Source organism: Podarcis melisellensis (assembly GCF_964234715.1).
Source record: "Podarcis melisellensis genome assembly, chromosome: 8".
Taxonomy (NCBI): domain Eukaryota; kingdom Metazoa; phylum Chordata; class Lepidosauria; order Squamata; family Lacertidae; genus Podarcis; species Podarcis melisellensis.
In genome coordinates this window covers 34,863,612-34,883,804 of record NC_138540.1, presented here as the reverse complement: position 1 = coordinate 34,883,804, position 20,193 = coordinate 34,863,612, and the positions used below count along the sequence as shown (strand labels likewise).

Genomic DNA, 20,193 nt, shown 5'->3' with positions numbered 1-20,193 from the left:
GTCGCTTCTTTCTATTGGGCAGTTTCTCCCTCAAGCGCCCGCCGTCCAACAAACCTCATCTTCATTGGACAGGCTACGTATGGGCAAGAGGCTGAAGAAGGGAGGTGAAGGGAAAGGGCAAAGAAGAATACGCATGCGTAACGGTCAGTAGCGTTGTGCCGTCGACCACCCATCGTCTGGTCCCTAGAATTTGTTAAAAGTTGCTGCAAAAGATCCTTTCGTTCCTGCTGTGTCTTTGCAGAGGTTTCACTGACAGTTAATTGACCGATGAACGTTATATATTTGCACTTCCAGGGTGGTTCACAAAATAGTGCAAACAAATTCTAAAAGATCACATTAAACTTCTGTAAGGTATTATTACCACTATCAGACCACTACTATGCTTATTAGCCAGGTCTACTACTGTAAGAGACAGCAGGAACAACAATGCTTGGATTTCTTGGTGCTGCACATTATTTGCTGCCGTTGTTTATCCCACAGTGTTAAAGAAAAACCTAGGCACTATTTAAAAAATAAGAATTTAAGACAGTCCTTGCCAGTCTTCACTAAAAGCACTAAATGCCTTCACTATAAAATAAGTGATCTCTGATTTGACCTTTGTGAGGTTTGCTGTGTCACGCTGAATTATTTGATAGCTTAATTGTTATTTAACTTAATTTTTTTAAAAAAACAACCTAAGGCTAAAGTAAGTTCTAACTCAGGCTAAACCAACACTGAGTTACTTTTAACTCAGAAATAAACCTCACTGGAACTTATACCCCCAGGATGAAGCAAAAACAGGATTGGAGCCATGCAGCCATGTCCTCTAGTTGCTTATAATTTTGGACCAGTGCTTGAAACTCCCATTGTTCTAGGGGCATTTTGCGACAGGGAATTTCATTAGCGGGAGCAGCTTCTGAGTTCTGGGCGCAGTACTGCGCCTAAGATTTCAGATTAAAACTGCAGAGTGGAATGAAAGGGAGACCTTTTTCTGCCTCCCCACTTCCAGCTACTCTGAAGACTGGAGAAGAGACCCTCTTAAGAATATTAGGGGGCTGAGCAGGGGAAGGACTAGAGACCATGTGAAAAACGAACATAATATTTTAGGGGCAGTTCATTCATTTTCAGCTTTCTATTCTTGTTATGAAAAAAACACACCTAGACATTCCGTTGTTGCGCCCACACCCTAGGTTTAAGGTGTCATTTAGCCCCTAACTTTCATATATAAGTTTCTTAACACTGTTTTGGACTAGGACTGGGAAGAAGAGACAGGATCAGATCCTTTGTTGTTATTGTACTGTATTCGCACTCTTGACTGAATGACGTTCCTATCCTTTGTAAGCCCCCACTGGAAGAAAGGCGGCTGAGAAACATTTCGAATCAACAAGCCAGCTAAGCGTACATAGGGATGCATTTTGAGGCCGGGGAGTCGCCGCAGACTGCCGTGCCGTTGCCATGGAAACCAAGCAGGCCGGGGCCTAGCTCAGCCGCGGCGCCGGGGGCGCTGTGCGCGTGCGATGGCCGCCCTTCGCTTTCGGCCCTCGGGCTGGCAGGCAGGCAGGCGCACGAAGGATGCTCCGCCCCGCGGAAGAGGAGGAGCCGGGGATGGGCGGTAGCGTGTTTGTCTTTTGATTCACGCCGCCGCTGCCGCTGCCGCTGTTGTTGCCACCGCTGTTGTTATCGCCCCGGCCGCGCTCCCTCCCAGTTTCCTCCTGACTGTGTTTCATCTGCGGGAAGGGAGAGAAAAGGTTGAGGCCGTTTCGGGGGGCGGCGGCGGCGGAAGAAGATTCGTGAAGCCTTGAACGTGTGAGTTGGGACGGGGGGGGGGGCTCGACTGGGAAGAGGGTAGCAAGACGGCGATTCGAGGTGGGGAAGTGGATTGCATATTTGTTCCGGGTCTCTGGGTTGTTTATAATCACCATTGTGTTTTTCTTCATCCGTTCTTTATGCCAGGAACTCAGGGTGGCATAACATGGTCCTCCTCCTTCTCCCTTCCTCGCTACCATGTTACTCTCACAACAGTCCTACGAGGTAGTTGAATGCGACAGGCTCAAGCTCACCCAAAGAGCTTTTGCTTTTGGGGGGATGGGCTTGAGTAGAGATTTGAAGCTGGGTCTTCTTGTTCCTAGTCTCACATGCTTAACTGAAGTGGTGCATCGGCTCATTATTTGTTTTAGTCTTTATATCCAAGCTTTCCTCTAAGGAGCTCAAAATGGTGTACCTAGGCCTCCTCCTCCTCCCCTTTTTACCCCCATGAAGTAGGTTAGGTAGTTTAGGCTGAAAGGGAGTGACTGGCTGAGGTCACCCAGTGAGGATTGAAATCTTGGTCTCCCAGGTCCAGTGCTTTAACCATGCTGGCTCTCAATAACATTTGGTATTGGGGAGGCGCACAATCCACAGAAAAACTGTTAAGATGCTCTACCATTAAAAATCCAAAACAGAATGAGACTCTTGCAAATCTTTCCCAACTATGAGCCTTTGAAGAAACTCAACGTGAACCATTTCCTATTCCTCTCCTCCACACCCATACTGAATTTTTTTGGCTAAAAAATAAAAAATATTTTGGCAAAAAGACCCTTGTGGCTTTAGAGTGGGAAGCGCTCCACTCCTGCTCTCCCTCCCAACACCCATTGCTGTTTTTATTCTAAGCTGCCTTTTCTAGGTATTAGATTCAGGTAAGTAGCTGTGTTGTTCTGACATTGTTGAAATATATATAAAAAATTGTCCAGTTGCACCTTAGAGACCAGCTAAGTTTGTTCTTGGTATAAGCTTTCGTGTGCATGCACACTTCTTCAGATACAGTACACTGAAACAGAAGTCACCAGACCCTTATATATAGTGGGAGGGTGGGGTGGGATTTTTCTCAGGAGGGTAGTAAGAGATGGGTGATTGACTCAATGGGTATGGTAAACCTGTTGACGACTGTTAACAACTGAACAGGAATCCAAGGATAAATGGACATAAATCTGACATCAGGAATCACAAGACAGAGAAGCCAGTAGGAGACTACGTCACTCTCTCAGGACATTCAATACAGGATCTCGAAGCAGCTGTCTTATTACAAAAGAATTTCAGAAACAGACTTGAAAGAGAAGTTTATGAATGTCAACTTATCACTAAACTGAAAACTATGGGGAGACCTGGTCTCAATATAGATATTGGATTTCTGTCTCATTATATATGCTGATCATCTGCATACTATCCCTTGCTTTTTCCTGTAGGACTAATTGCAGTCGTTAACAGCAAATTCCTGGGCTGGCTTATGCAAACCTACTTGGCTAAGCTAAGGCTATCAAGAGAACAATAGAGGACATTAAAATATAATAGAGTTTCTTGCCCCAGGTGTGAGCCATGGGCTCTTCCCACCCATTGGCAGAGAGAGGGAGGCAGGCATCCAGCTTTTGTAACAATATTTATATATTTGGCAGAATTTGTATTACATGTCCTCTTCCTCTGCTTAATCAAAGAATTTCCAAATCCCTCCCTGCTATCTTAATCTATATTTGCGCTGCTTTGTGTTTTTTTTTTGCACAATGTATGTAATCGTGTTTGAACTGGTAGCCTGTAATTATATGCAGCGTTTTGTGGACTGAAGTTCCCCAGAGAGGGTAAGAGTGTGTTTTTTCTGCGCTCTTGTGATGGAAAAACATAAGGCATCATTCCTTATTGGAGAAGCAATTTTTTTTTTTTGAGTGGAAAAGAACAGAAAGTTCAGTCCACAACCTGTCTCTTCATTTAGGTGGGATCTGCCCACCCCCAAAGAATATCCCATGTAAGCTAGACTATCGTGGTACATAAACACATAAAAATATAGTTTCAAGAAGGTCACATACAATGGGGGAATTTCTAAATTCATAAACCTTTCAGTTAACCTGACTTGGGAAAAGACATTTATAATACTAAATATTAATAGACTTTGAATGTGAACCTGGAGACTCCCTCAAAATAAATGACATTAGAAAGCAAGTCTACTTGACCCAGTATCCTGGTAATATTTTTTGCAGTTCCTTCACTTTTTTGTGAGTGAAAAGGTGAATATAGTTAATGAACAAGTTAATTTGGAGTAAGAAAATGTCTTGAACATTTGGCCTTTGTTTCATTTCAGGAATGAAGTGATAGTCTGAAGGAAACATGTGGTTAACTGTGTCTTTATTGGTGTAATGGTTGTCATGTGAAGAGAAGGTCTGTGAAATATTTTTATTTTGGAAATAATTCACTCTGATGAAAATAATAGTTTCCCCCCCCTCATATAGAAACTGAAATGTCTTCGTGGGTCAAAGTAACTACAGATCAAGCACAAACACCTGTTCCAGAAAAGAGGTAAAATAAAATTGCATTATCTGTTTGTTCTTCTACAGTTAAAAATGATTGGTTGGAATTTAATAATCCCAGAAGCTGTAGTTAAATTGTTTTACTACTACTTCTACTTCAGAGTTAGTAAAATGCTCTTAATTATTTAGTCGACGGGTGGAAAATCTGTGGGACTCCAGATGTTATTGGATGCCAACTTCCATTAGCCCCAGCCTGCATGAGTAATATTCAGAGATGATGAGAGCTGGTCTAACAACATCTGGAGGGGCAGAACTTCCCTGCCCCTGCTTTACTCCCAATTTAATTATCATTTCCTTTTAAAAGTTGACATTTAATAATACAAGAGATAATCCCGTTGATGTCATTCAGAATTCTGCGCATAAATGTAAGTGCAATTATAAAACCTTTAGAAACTACAGGCGAAATTCACTTAAAGGGCTTCCACTTGCGCAACAGGTCTTTCTACCCCTCTCCTGCCTGCACCCGCCCAAAAAGTGGTTCTGGGGGTATCAGGAAAACCCCCAGATCAGGATGTAATGGGGGGAGCGTTCTGTCTGGCAATCTGAAATGATTGCGCAGTCCAAACATTTTTTACAGTCCACGTGGAATTCTACCCCATAAATATATTATGGTCACAGCCTATCACCCCCCTCCACCTCGTTAGTGACAGGTATTTGCCTTAGTTCAAGTCAGACATTTGGTCTCCAGCTCAGTGCTATCTACCGCTGTGCTGACTGACCACAGCTTTCCAGGGTTTCAGACAGAACTCTTTGCCAGGCCTTCCTGGAGATGCTCGAGACAGAAGCTTCTGCATTCAGAGCATGTGCCCCTCTACAATCTTGTTCTCATTTCTCATTTCAAGTCCTGTAGTGACTACCCACGCAGTGAAGAGGATGTTACCATGTGGCAGCATGGAAAATGCAGGGTGATGGGGGGCACTGTAATATTATTTAAGTACATTAAATAATAACAGCCTTTATCTCATGGCATGATCAGTTGCCATGATTACTGGTAACCACGCAGTGAGGTTATAAACAACCACCAAACAATGTTTGGCCTTCTGCAACTACTCTCTCTTCTAAAATTGAGTGAGATGAGGAAAGCAAGTGGAATTTTAAAAAATGAGACTCTTTCCTTAGTAAGAAACATTTGAGGCAGTTGAAATAAATTATTGGTGAGAAGAAAAAGCATTTGCTGTACTGGGTTTACTGAATAATATTACCAATCTCCCTTCTGTTTTAGAAGCTAATAATAGTTTTCTCAGCTCATTGCTAGCAACTGGTGCACTGATGAGATAACCTTGACATTTTAAGATGGAACCTCATAAGTAGTTACCTCAAGTATATTTCTTACGTGAAAAAGCAGCTCCCTGTTGCTGCTTTGCACCAGCAAATGGCTGTTATTATCACATATTCCCTGGCAACACTGCTTGTCCTGGGGGGTTTATCCCACCTTGTTTTCTAGTTGCTTCACTACACCAACTAGCGCATGCCAAATAAATGTCTTGCACAGTGGGACATTTCTGTACCAACAAGGATTACTTGAAGAGTAACTTTACTTGGAGTAAAAGATTGGAGTTGTGTGCTATATTTAGTACCATTACATTGTTGGGCAGTATAATGAACACTGAGTTTCTTGGCCTCTTGGGCTTTATATGTTTGTGTATTTAGATGGAAGCTCTGCTTAAAGGGTTCAGAACGATGCTTCTTATATTCGAAGTTAAGCTAGTTTCTTCATCAGAACTGAATTTGTTTTTATCTGTTCTTTACCTATAGTTAATATAGCAAATGAGGCAAGACCAAGCAGCTGTCATCCTTCTGCTGTCTCTGATACTTGACATAACTTTCCAGACTATACATCTGTTGTCCTTTTTTCTTTTGGATGGGTTTCTCCACCCAACCTGTGCAGACTTCAAATCCAGCAGCTTAAACAAATATGTGTAGCACAGCTGGATTGCTGAGTTCATCTGGAAGGGGGCAGGAAAGGGTGGTTGCACTATTTGTGTCATTCCCCGTGATATGGCTTCTCGACTTAAAATATAATACTACATTGTAGTGGTTCAAGGGAATCATTGACATAATTCATTGACATGAGTAGCATGCTGCAGCTTCCTTAAATCATCATATCTCTTACTTATTATTTTTCTTCTCTTAATGCTTTATGATGTTAAATAGTTTCTTCTTTACACTGTTGAAAGTCTATTATGTTTGAGTTGCTCTATAGCTATCCCTCTCTAGGTTCAGACAACCTCTTTCCCAAGAAATCAGATTGTTGAACATTATCCTTCCTGTTCAGAACCAGAATAAGCATTTCTTAAGATGCCTTGCTTCCGACTGGGTTTCTGATGCATCATGTTTTCACCTTTTTCTTTTAATAGATGATTCCATTGTAAAAAAAAATAAATGCACTTAAGTATTTCTTCATTTAAGAGATCAGAATTTAGTATGTTTTGGGTTGTAACTTTTTGTAAGATACCCTCAGACTTTTCATAGACCAATCTATTACACCTTTATTATCTTGTATATTTCATTCCTCCCATCCTCCAAGAGCATCAAAATATTTCATTGATAATTATTTGAGGGATTTTTTTTTCTTACATTTTACATTTATGATATATACTTCTAGGTGAATTTCTGTGCACTTCTATGTGTATGTGAGTCATGCACCTTATTTTTCTGATTTTAAGTTTTTAAAAATTGTTTTTAATGATTTTTTTAGGGTGAATGGTAGGTAATAATAAAAAAGAATATTAATACGGGCAATACTGGCTTCTGTTCTTCCCCCATTTTAAAAAAAGACATAATTTCATATTTTATCCTTTCAGCTTATCATTCTGTCTTAAAGCATTTGGGATTTATAAGGTCTTCATATTCTAAGACAATTTGCACCTTTTACTTCTACAGTGATGTAATTAATGACAGATGCTTGCAGCATATCTTCTGCATAAGTTAACCTACTTTTTTCCACTTTGGGTCTAGGCATAGACCTGGATGGATTCCACGACTTCTAGAGTAAGTAATCCTCAATGTTTTAATCATTTAAAATACTTTTTTTTAAAAAAAAACCCTTCAAATAGTTTGATGGTTGTCTTTTTACATTTAAATATAAAAAGGAGACATTGCTTGTGCTGTTGTTCTTTTGAATTAGCTTCTTCTCTGATTCCCCCTACTAGCATTTGTTATCCTAGGTCAGTTGTTTAACTTTGTGGTTCTGTTTTGAGGGGAAAGAGTACACAATTTCTCCGGCAGTTACATTTTTGGGTAGAAAAATAAGCATAGGAAGCCAATACCAGTTGTGCAAAGAGTCAGTACAGTGGAGCAGCTCATTATCCTATCACACTTTCTCTTTTCAGAGTGTGGTTGTATTTCCATGAGTATCCATAAGTGGCCAGCAGGCAAAGCTGGCTGAGGAATCAACCACCTAGTGGGATTTCTGGTAAATAACTGCACATAGATGAAGCTGGCAATCTTGTACTATATTGTAAAAGTAGAACTGAGCTTTGCAGAAGAGGTGCAAACAATGGCAATCCAGCATCTTAAATATGTTACAATTTTTGTGCCTTACAGCATAAATCCTTACAAAACCTTTCAGAAGAGCTCTTACTCGTCTCCAGAGGGTTATTCGAAGGACTATGAAGATGCTAACAGGTTAGAGGGGTTTTTCTCAGTACTTATTTGAATAATAACCTGACCCCATCCCCAAAGCTCAAAGAAGATGTGAAACCCAATGTTAAGAAATAAGCTCATGTCCTAAAATTTCTTCTTTTCATCAGATATATTGAGACATTTCAGGAAAACTGGGCTATATACTATTTTGAAATAGATACAGACCAATGGATTCAGCACGTAACAGTGTTTTGAAAGTTCAGTGTATTCAATTAGAACGTAGGATTTCAGTATGGTTTCTTTTTAATTGGCTCTTTATGAATTCACTTTAAGGGTATAACATCATATGAAGTTCATACATACACTTTTATTTTTAGCTTTTAGAAAAGGCTGAATTTCCATAATATATTTATTCCCAACACCTAGAAGTGGCTGATCTCAAGCTCTCTTTGAGCATAACTGCTAAAACCAGCCCATATGGCTCTTACATGGTGGCTTTAGGCAGGCGCTGATTCCATGCGAAGCTGTGGCCTTTGCATAGCATGCCCAGCACCACACTGACCAGACAGTTTCTCATGCCATGAGACTACCCTAAATTTGGGAGGACCACAGCTCCGTGGTAGAGCACATGCTCAGCATGCACAAGGTCACAGGTGCATTTCCTGACATCTCCAGTTAGAAAAGGAAGGATAGCAGTTGGTGTGTAAAACTGCTGTCTTGAGATGTTGGAAAGTGGCTGCCAATCAAAGTAGATGATGCCGACAAATAAGTACCTGAGTCTTGCCTGCTACAAGCGAATTTCCTGTGCTCTAAAATTGCACCTAGATATATGCTATATACTTTCAGTTTAGAAGGTGATTTACAATTCAGTTTGAAGCAAATACCAGCAGTTAATCTCCTAAACAAATTGAATCAAATGGGGGGGGGGACAGCAGCCCAAGAGCCACAGGTACACATAACATGCACACATGTTATATATATATAATGCCATGTGATTTATTTATTCTTCATTTTATACCTTCATATTATTAAACATTGATTCAAATATTCAATCACATGCCTCCCCCAACAATATTACCCGGACACCCCACTATGCCCTTGTTTTCTGGGGTCCCAATTAGCTGTATCACTGGTATAAGCATTGCACTAAGTGACCAGCAGCGTGCTTCATCAAGAAAAATGTTTATACATTAATCACACGCCCCAGTATGAGAAGGTAAAGAGAAAGAGTACTCTTCAAAAACAGGAAGTTTTATTTTAACTCTGTTTGATTCACTTTTGTGTCTTGTATGGTTAGCTTTGAAGAACTCTTTGGGCAGCAATATCATCCATCAACAGGGAATGAAGATAATTATGAGAGATACCAATATTCTCAAAAAGGTAAGAGAGAGTTTCTCTGGCGGCTTGCACCGATGATCAGTGATAGGCATGTCAAATATTGTTGGCTTCTGTTTCTCAGTCCTGTGGGCCAAGATGCCTGTTACGTATTCCTAAATTCTGACTGTTTACTTGGGAGCTATTAAAATGTGTTGACTTGCCTACCCTGAAATTGCAATTGTCTTAGCAAGGAGAGGGTGCAGTCCTTTAAGCAACTCCACTTCAGCCTGTCTGGGTATCTCTTTAGATGATGACTACACAAAGGACGTTCTTCGGGACAAGCTGTACTTGCAGTTTTACCAGCAGTTAAAGAAGGAGTACGACAAAGACAGACCTTCAGACTGTGTCATTGTTTCCATCAGCAAGGATCAAGCGTGAGTTTGTTTTTAAAGATGTACTTAAGGATTCGAGCTGAGCTGTGAGCTAACATCTTAATGTGTAATTTGGTTTTGAGCAAATACAGCTAATCTTTTTAGGATTTCTCTGCTTCCATACCAAAATTTTACCTGAAATGGTACCAGCTGTGACAGTTATGCAAGCCTAAAGTCTGTTTCACATGGGATAGCAGCAGGGGTGTGTCTTTAAAGTTGGACCTGCATTATTTGCATGTAAGGAGAGATATTAAAGGGATATGCCAAAACTTTCCCTCAGGTTCTTTTCTTCTTAGCTGTGTTGGTATTGTAGCTGCCCTGGGAAAAGTACTTAGTGGTATGGGCACTGGGGATAAAAGTAACGGGAGTCAGCTCCTACCACCCACACTCTTTGTGCCCTTTAAACAACCCCTCCCCCCAAAAACTGATTTGTATAGTGTGGCAGACTTTCATTTAAAGATGTGGGCCTGCCATGATCCAGTGCAGTTTGGGGCTTAATTTGTGTGCTTCTTGAAGCTGTTACTTTTGATTACCAGTTTATACTTAGCAGGAAGGTCGCTTTAAACAGTGTTGCACTGTTGTTAATTTGTATCACAGTACATACAGTCTTCATCCATCAACTAGCAGGTTGCATATATCTTGTATCTTTTTGTAAACCGCTTTGAGGCTTTTTTTGCTTTTTTACAGCCAAGCGGTCTATAAATTTTATGACATTAATTTTGAATCCAATTCTCCACGTATATCCCACCCCATACTCCTCTCTGAATCTTAAATGTACAATATGAACCAAGAGAAGTTTCTCTTTTTTTGTATATTAAATACTATAAGTGCTTACATTAAGAGATTATTCTGCAATCTTAAAAGTTTCCATTTATAAACCCACTTTTTCCTTGATTGCCCAAACAGAAATTTGATGTTCCCATAATGTAGTGCTGGTAATTAGACTTTAAAAAAACAGCAACACACTTTCTCAATATTTCAACACTTTTTAAGATTAATGTTTGAATGACAAACTAAGCTGAATGAATCTTGTTCACAAAGCATACTCTAGGTTTACAGGACTGTGGGTTTTCATAAAGTTGGTAGTCTGGCAGCCTGTAAGATTGTTTAATCAATTAGATTGTACTGTTATTGAGTACTGAGTGTTTACGTAAGCCGACTTGGAATGCTAGGAACTTCAATAAGCATATCAGCACCTGATATTTAACATTCTAGGTTGCTTCTTAAAATAGCTTTTACTTCTTTTATATTCTTCTTAAAACAAAATACATATTTATAGTCTTGTACTCGACTACTTGTTAATACCTTTCATTGTTTTTAACATTTTGGTGTGGCCCCTGCCCGGAATATTTTCTAATACAAAGGGTGTCTATCAGTTCAAAACAAATATGATGCTTCTGCTTCTAAGCAATGGAATTTCCATGATATTTCAACCAAGTCTTTCTCACTTTGTCATTCCAACCTGACTCTTCAGTCTGTTATAATATTAACTAGAGCTTCTTAATTTGCTCTGAAACCACCCCACTGAAAACTATTTTCTGATTCTCCACATAATGGTCAAGCATATTTTGAGTCAAAACAGTAACGGCCATCTCTTTTAAAGTGCCACAGTTAGCTGTAGGCTTTCACTGAAAAAGTTACCAGCATAATTTGAACATCTTATTCACTGAAAGTATATTGAATCTGTGTGATGATGTTTAAGCATGCCTTAAACATTCTTAACTTTCTCTTGGATATTATACTAATAAGAAAAATATAGGGTGGTTGTACTGTATTAGATTTTTTGCTTTGCTTTAGTAAGCGATTTCCATGACCTCTTCTAATTTCCCATCCAGTAGCACATGGAAATGTTGAATACATTTCTGCCTTTCATCCATTGGGCCGCTAATATCACTAGCAGATCTTGGGAGTCCATAGAGCGGGATATATTGGAGATATCAATAATTTGGGTCCCTCGTTAGACCTCTTCCTACAATCTTCAGAACACGAGCACCTTCCTTTCTGGTTGAATGACCGCCTCCCTTTTTAAATCCAGAAGAGTCATTGCAAAGTAACACTTACTAAAACGTTTGCCCAAATGTAATAAAATGTTAGTTAGCAACTGTTCATACTTTCTCAGGTAGCTGAGGTTAATGCATGTCTTTAAAGCTCTCTAATATTGTACTTTCTATTAATTTCAACATTGGCAATTCATTTTACACTTCATGGACACAGACTTTTAACATCACAGTGCGTGTTCTGTGCATAGTACCTATATTTTATATTGCTGAAGCAATATCATCCTGGCTGGCACTCAGTGCCATCTAACTGGATAAACTTGAGTGTTTTGCCCGCATGATTTTATCTTTTTATCTTGGTTGTAAAATTAAAGCCTTTGAAATTGATTTCCTGTCCATATTTAGCACAGAATGACCCAGATTGAAAACCTAGTTGCATTGCCATGATTTCATAACACGAAAGGTGTTTTTTGTTTATAAAGTGCTAGTAAAAGTCAAAGAATACATGTACTGCCATAACCAGGTGGTAATTTTCCTAATTACTTTGATATTTAATTCTTGCTGTCCTACCAATTTGGATTCAAAAATACATTTAAAATAACAGAATATAAAGTTGACATGTCTTCACATACGCATTATCAATTATGGTGCAATTAATCACACAGTGATAAACAAATTTCCATACACACCTGTTTCCAAACCCCACAAATTCCTATTTTACAGGTGTTCATGAGTCCACACTTAAGTGTATTTTGTCCAAATGTTCCTTGACGCCAAGCAGTTTTGCAGTAACTGGAAAATTGAACCCATGTATCCCAGTTCAGGACTCTATGCAGCCTTGCTTGAATGGATTCCTCAGGCAGCCAAAGGCTTTGCTATTCAGTTTGGTATGATAAAGAAATCTGTGTTTCCCAAAAGGGAAAACTAAATGAAAATAAGAAGTGTATTGCCTCACCAACAAGTGTGTGTCAGTATAGAGCATATAGTTAAAAAGTATAATTGAAAATCATAATATGTCAGACACTCTTAACATTCAATTATAGCTTCCAACCCTAAGCTCTGTATATACCCTGCAGTTGGGATAGGCCTTGTTCACAATGAAGCTTCCATTTGCATAAACAACTGCTCAGTTATTGTTTAAGTCCACCATCCAAACCAGATCTGCTCACTCTTCCCAGTTCCAGTGGGTTGCCTGAATCCCAAAGGAATACTGTTGACATAACAAGTCTGGTACTCTTGAGTCTTCTCCGTGCACACATAATGGCAGCGACTAGAACACTGGCACTAATATTTGGGGAGGAATTATTTGTAAAATAACCTGCTTCTTCTTTTTTTCCTTCAAGGGAATATTCAACAGCCATAGGCCATCGGTTGCAGGATCATGGCCTTGTTGTGGAAATGATATACCTTACATCTGAATCAGGTCTTACACGTGCCCTACAAGAAGTTAAAAATGATGGTTCCCCATTCTGTGTTCTTGTTGAACCATCTAACGTAACACTTTCCTCTTGCACCGTAATCATGCTTCATCAGTCTATCAAAAGTAAGTTTAGATTCATTCAGAAACGGTCCCCATTCATAATATGCTATCTAGATCTCCTCCTCAACACATATACAATATTAAAACATGTCACAAGTTGGAATAATACTTTTAACTGAAAATTAATACTGCTTCACAAAACTGCTGAATGTGCTGAGGAACATTTTTTACATTTATTAAATATTCATACAGTTGTAAACCCTTTCTACACTGAGCAAAATTTATTTCATCTTACTGGAGGGTGTTTTTGTACACTTCTTGGATTTCGCCTTCTGTCTGAAACAATAAAGTAAACCATTGGATTGGGTATTTTCTCTGGATCTTAAAAAGCAAACAAACGCACCTTCAACACTAATTTCTTAGAACTGTTCCTCTATTTAGAAAAGTTTTTGTAAAATTGTTCCAAGCATGAAATTAACTTACTTTAAATGAACACACAAATGAGATCTCAATAGTTAAATGTACACATTACACTTAATAGAACTGAGCATGTTTGTGTTGAATCATGAACATATAACATTCAGTTAAAAATATAAATTTGCTCGTATTGAAACAGACGTTGACTTTGAACTTCAGAATAATGGTTCAGGAACACAGCAGTTTTGTGTTTGGTTTTGTCTTGATGTAACCTTTTAAAAAGCAAGGTATCTCTCTTCTCTATAGTACACCGTAATATGCCCATGGAGGATGCATTGGCTCTGATAGCTAAGGCGTTTGAGAAAATTTGTGCTGAGCGCGAACAACAGGAACGCACAGAGATTTCACACAAAGCAGCTGATCTGGCGAATGACTACCTAGAGCGGGATCTCTATGACAGTTACCATGTGCCTCTAGGCATTAGACATCTCCTCTTTCTGTTAAGTGAGGGAAAACATTTGTATATGGAAGAATTGAACTCAATAAGTGACTTCCTGAAGACCAGGAGAAATAAGCTTGAAGGTATTCATTGCTTTCCCACCTGTTCCCCAAGAATGTCCCTATAAATCCCACTATTTTAAAACGGGCTCTTGGTTAAAACTTATATTAAAAATAATAATCAAAATATGGAATGTAAAGGTTAATCCTACCCCATCCCCAAGCCATAAAATCTTACTTCTTACTGGAATGTGAACACTTCTTAAAACTACCTTGCTCTTTTTTTGGCTTTGTAGACATAGTTTTATAATGTGGTATTGGTGGGTAACATTTCCAGCAGGTCTTGCCTGGGTGTGTGTTGGTGGTTAAAATGAATCCAGACTCTTACATGTACATCACACGACACGCATGCACACAGCTCTTCTTTACACAGTGACCCTTGTTTCCAGCTAGGCCTTCAAAGCATGTTGTTACTGCTGTGCAAGAAGACAGTTTTTAAAAGTCCCATTCATACACTAGCGGGGGGAAACTGCGTGTTTTTATCGTGTGGCAGGGCTTTTACTGTTGCTTGCTAAGCTCTTAATGATGGAAGGCAGGAATTAAGCTACTTAAGGAGCAGCAACCACATTATGGGGTGACAAGAAGTATTCCATGGAAGAGCCCCAGGCCAGTGTGGAAAAACAGTCTTAAAGAGCAAGCATTTCCATTGTTCGTTGCCACCCTCTGGTAACCATCACATTTCACGTGGCAAAAAGACATTACACTTATAACAAGTTATTAAATTAAAATATGAAACCTTAATATTCGTGAAAACAATGGCAGACCCCGACCCCTTTATTATGTTCTGCAAACTGAAGAGTTCAGAAGCTCAGTCCTTAAAATAAATTCAACTTACGTCTGTAAATCTAACTTGAGGCGTCTTTAAAAGATCTGAGGTATTTCCCTGAGGGGAAAAAGTAGGTAGTTAAAGAGTGTGTTATTCCCATAAATCAGAGGCAAACTACAGTATTTGCTTTTAATAAATCGGGTGTTCACTAATCATTGTGTGTTGCTTGCTAACTCTTGGTTCTCCTAAACCAGGCTTTGTTGCAGAAACAGACCCTTTAGCTGTTGCAGCTGAAGACACGGTGTATCCAGCAAGTGTCCGGCCAAGCACTAGTGCTCTCCCCCAGACTCTAAGCAAACCCCCGCCCCTTCTTCCAACTCCTGGCCGGAATTCTGTGTTAGGCCAGTCATCTGTATCTTCAGCTAAGCCAGCTTTGTTGGGTGAAAGACCATTGACAGGTCTTCTTCCCACACCAGGTTGGTAACCCTGTTAACTGTATTGATGTTTTATTAAAGATTTACAGTGAAGCAGGGAGAGGAAAGTGGAAACAGAAGGGTGGGTGTGGTTGATGGTTAACTCTGGAATAAGACCTGAGGTGATATGAGAAACCCAGGGTAACTAACAGTGAAACTTAATTGGTCCACCAGAAATGTTAAAATATGCATTGTACATACATACATGTTACATATGCAATGTAAAATCACTGTTGGAATCAATTTCTTTAAAAACAAAAAATCCTTTGGATAAGGCCTACTGGAAGATAACTATATGAAAAACTACCTCCTTCAATATGAGAATGCCCAGATATTGTAGGTAATCAGCAGAGGCTGTTCTCTGCATCTGCTAGCACCAGAGGCAAGTTGGGCAGCACACGAGAGAGGGCCTTTTCAGTGGTTGCACCTACACTGTGGAACTTCTTTCCTAGAGAACCTCGGTTGGTGCCTTTTCTGAAGCATTTATTAAGACAGGCCTACTGCTTGTTGAGTTGATTATGTTCTGCTGGTAGGTGATAGTAGGTGCTTTATACTCAGCTGCTGTTTCTATCTTACCCTGCTTCTTAGCTGCTAGTTGTGCAACTTCTTGGTATATTATTACATACTAATCATTGATATATGTTAGCAGCATGGGGTGCATATTTGTGGAAAGGCAGGATAGCAACCATAGTGAAATTAAACAATAATTTCTAGGGTATTGGTTGAATAACCAATTAATAAAGAAATGTTGGCCATTTCCCCCCATTCCATGCTTTCTTCTTCTCTCTTTCCAAATAGGGCTGGCTGGCCCAAAGGGCAACCCTCCACCACTTCTGATAAAGTCTGCTAAAAGACCAGTCCACCTACCTCCATCTCCACATCTGCCTGCAAAGCGGCCACTGCTTAGTGGCAGACCGGGCTTGCTGCCAACACCAGGTGAGAGCTGGGTAAGCTTGGTGCTGAATGCACAGGAATGAAAGGTGGTCATTTTGCACCTCCAATAAACATTTCCCCAATTCATGAAATGGGGTATGGAGTAGTGGGCAGCCTGGTGAACTTCACCAAGGGTTCAAATACCTCCTGGGTGACCCACATCTGGTACTGCAGGAAGGAGCCTTACCCTTGAGCATCCATTCTCTTCATCCACCCTGGCTCTTCGATTCAATTTGCTATTTTTTGTTGCATAAAAACTGGCAAATAACGGTTGTCACTTCCTTTCCAAGAGCTAGGATTGCAAGTCAAACTTGGCATTATGTGTGAACAAGTCATTAAAAATGTTCCATCCATTATACGAGGTGCATAATGTTATACACATGTTATAGCTTGTTATGTTGCTTTCCTTACTTCGGGGGGCGGGGGGAGATTGCTTTCCCTCCTTTGTCAGAGCTGAAGGACAGAAAGAAAGCTTCATTGTCATCCCACTACTCCCCAATGGAAGGGTGAGAAGGAAACGTGGGGTTCCCAAGTGCCTGATGCTGCTGTGTGAAGCTCTGGAAAGATTTTTTTCGTGCTCTTCACACAGCAGTAGTGCATGTTTGGGAACACCATAAGGGTGTTGACTGGTAGGCAGCCACACCCACTTGTCATATTTGGACTGAGGGCAATTCTGATAAAGAGCTGGCCCTTTATCTGAGCAAAAAAAAAAGCTTCCTTGCCCAATAGATTTGGAACAACTTCAGTAAGACTTCAAACGTAGATTTCTCATCTCTAGATGTTGATGAGACTGGCTGGGTTAATGGCAACCTTCTTTGCAGAAGATGTGTGCAAAATTTAAGTGTGCAAAATTCAGCAATTGCAAACATGATGCTCTAGGACAGTCTTCTGGTGCTTTCCAGATGTTTTGGACTATAATTAACATAATCTCTGTCCACTGATTGGGGTTGAAGGGAGTTCAGAGACCAGCAATATCTGGAGAGGCCCATGTTGGGGACGAAGGAGGGTGTTCCACTATTTTTGTGTGCGTTTAAAACCTTAAAGTCAAACTTCTGTACTACTTTCAGGATGGTATTATTAATTAAATTTATTGCTCATTTTTTTGCCAAGACAACTAAAAACCACTTGCAGTTCTTTTAAACATATACGTGCAAACACACATTAAAACTAGCATTGAAAAACAATCTAAAAGACAAGTCAGTTTTTAAAAACTAGATTAATACGACTACAGATAATTAAAAGCCAAAGGCCTGACGAAATATGAATGTTTTTGTCTGGCACTTAAGCTATGTAACAGTTGTGCTTGGGGATGGCATTCCACAATTGGGGAGGGGTACACAAAGAAGGGCCTCGGACGATGATTGCATGGTTCAGGGACTGGGGAGAGGTAGTGCTTGAGAAAGTAGACCTCTCTTTTTCCATTCATGCCTACTTCTTATAATGATTGGAATCTTAAGCTAGGGCTGTAAATCCTTGAATTTACAGGATAGAGAATTATGCTCACTTGGAAGCTGGAAGAAATTTTTATTCTGAAACTCAGTGGAGGGAGGCGCTAAACAAATAGTTTGCAATCCTTCTCACACTTTGGCACTTCTTTCAGAGTTCATGACTTTTGTCTAAGATTAATAAAATAAGGAGCTGCTATGGTATTCCTTTTATCCAGTTATACAGTTCCCTGGCTTGAGGAATATTATTCAGTCTTGTTATGGCTCTTGCTTCTCTAGATATTCTCCTGAGTCCAAAAGCTTTGCAAAGCTCTGAACTCTTAGTAATTGTCAACTGAAGCAGACTTCATTTATGAGCTAAGCTAGGAGCCAGTTCTCTTTGCATGCATATATTCTTTATACTGCACTAACAGCAGTTCATGTTTCATATCAAGTAGCGCATGAGAACACCAAGCTGTACAGTCCTGTGGATGTGGGCCAGGGCTGTGTGCAGTTCATGCCTGCAGCCTTCATGGCTGCCAAGAAACATCACGGCAGTGTCTGTTAAAGTTCAAAAGGTCAAACGGGGGAATTGCTGCTCTTGGAGCATATCTGCACCTCCCTCCCAAACGCTACCTTATTTTCCAAGAGATCCATTCAAAATTCTGTGAAGTGCCCCAAAATGACTTTTGGAGTAAATTGTGCAAATTTAAGTCCACATTGGCAACTTTTGTGAGATCCCAAGCCTTCACAATCCAGGCTGTTCTCAAGTGTGACTGAACCATAACTGTTCATTTGTCCTGGTTTTTCTATCTCTGAGTCCAAGCTAATATAAATGAGAGAAGTACACTGATTTAAATGAAGAAAATACATTGAATTTTCAGCACCCTTAGGATTCTGGGAGAGTTGAAGAGAGGCTTGTAGGAAAAACAAGTGCATGCAGAAAGTGACAGCTGCCGTATTCCGGTTTCAGTTTTCCAGTTTGCACTGATAAGTTCTGAAGTAAAGGAATGGTTGGGTTTTTTGTTTTTTGTATTGTATTGCATTGTATTGTATTTTAGTCCAGACAAGAACCTATTTTCTCCCATGTAGAAGGCCACTTTGAACATTAAACATGTTCTATAAAAATTAAAGGCTAAGAGTGCTTCACCACTTAACTCTTCTTCATTTCACAGTTGCTAAGGCACAGCATCTTTGGGTACCCAAGCCAAAGTTCCTAGCTTGACTGGACACCTGGATTAAATGAAGTACACGGCAGTCCCTGCTTGCATCATCCCTCTTGCAAGACAGCAGCACCTGACAAATGTGTGTTAGTACACCAGACAAGCTTAAATGTGTATTGTTTTCTGTTGTACACTTTCCTGGGTATTTTCTTTCTTTTTTTTACTTAAGTGGCAGAGTGAAAATAGGTGTTTGTGGAACTATCGGTATTGTAGATTCCCAGTACTAACATTTTTTTAAAAAACCGATATCATCCCAGAATAAATGACTTATTTCCACAGTTTGTCATTTGATTTCTTTGTCACTTAAGCTCCACTTAGATAATTTGTCTGGTGATAAACCTGTTCCTCTATATATGTAAGCTCCTAGCTTACATGAACACTTTATGAATACTTCGCTAGCCTTTGGGCCACTCATTATGCTTTTCCAGGAGATCCAGATAAATTAGTTTCCACTGTGTCTGATGTGGTATTGTAAGATTCAGAAAAACTATGGAATAACTTGCCTCACAGACATTTAGCCATAGACTCTCAAAACTAAACATTGCCACAACTTGCTTTATATTACAATATATATATATATATATATATATATATATATATATATATATATATATATATATATATATATATATATATGCAGGTTTTGGTGTCCTCGGGTGTCTTCCCGTGTAAAAGTTGGGGTGTCTAGGCGACGTTTCGACGAGGTCTCACTCGTCATCTTCAGGCTGGTGCTTTCGGCTTCTTGTTACTGGAGCAGAGCAGGATCTCAGTGTTTGAGTTCCTATAAATACTGTTGAGGGGGTGTGGTGTATAGCCTCCAATGTTCTGGGCAGAGAGGAAGTTCCCAGGCTAGTGTGCCTTTTCTTCTTTTGTTTCTTAATTACTTGAGGGATATCTTGAGTGATTTCTTGAGTGATATCCTGAGTACCACTTAGGTGGGTCATTAGGTGTGGATTAGTTGCTAAAGTCTTTGTGTCTTGACCTCTTGAACTTTGTGAAGAGTTTTTCTGAGAAGATGGCTGTACTGCACTTAGTTGTGCTCTGGCTTGGCTTCGTGTATAGGGGCGAGCTGTGGTTTTGTGGCCTGTGTCAGCCAGATCTGTGTAGGGATTGCAGGGGGGTGCAGCATCCGGAGGTGCCACCATGGTTTGGCTACTGGATGGTGTCTGTAATTTATCTGTGGAGAGGGTCTGGGTTTGGGTCTGGTGTGGTTGATTGGTGATGGCGTTCTGTGTGCCTCTGGATCTGGTGTCAGTTTTTGTGGGGAGGGCTAATTTCC

At 39.9% G+C, this 20,193-nt stretch overlaps 1 protein-coding gene across 2 annotated transcripts; it reads left to right on the top strand.

Moving 5' to 3' along the window:
* The first annotated feature begins 64 nt into the window (after positions 1-64).
* LOC309377117 (uncharacterized protein) lies at positions 65-19,195 on the top strand. Of its 2 annotated transcripts, none has more exons than XM_081924077.1 (11): positions 65-143; positions 4,233-4,299; positions 7,269-7,301; positions 7,857-7,937; positions 9,193-9,275; positions 9,520-9,646; positions 12,984-13,183; positions 13,844-14,119; positions 15,116-15,337; positions 16,133-16,270; positions 18,867-19,195. In XM_081924077.1, exons 1-11 carry the CDS (start codon positions 80-82, stop codon positions 18,914-18,916), a joined length of 1,341 nt encoding a protein of 446 aa, XP_081780203.1. In that variant the 5' UTR covers positions 65-79; the 3' UTR covers positions 18,917-19,195. The 2 variants fall into 2 exon arrangements, with proteins under 2 accessions (XP_081780203.1, XP_081780204.1); XM_081924078.1 differs by lacking the exon at positions 65-143 and adding an exon at positions 1,483-1,785.
* Positions 19,196-20,193: the final 998 nt, after the last annotated feature.

Coding starts and splice junctions, on each gene's coding strand:
- LOC309377117 (XM_081924077.1), top strand. CDS start 80: ATGGGCAAGAGGCTGAAGAAGGGAGGTGAAGGGAAAGGGCAAAGAAGA. Junction 144..4,232: donor AAGAATACGCATGCGTAACG/GTCAGTAGCGTT, acceptor CCCCTCATATAG/AAACTGAAATGTCTTCGTGG. Junction 13,184..13,843: donor GCTTCATCAGTCTATCAAAA/GTAAGTTTAGAT, acceptor TCTTCTCTATAG/TACACCGTAATATGCCCATG.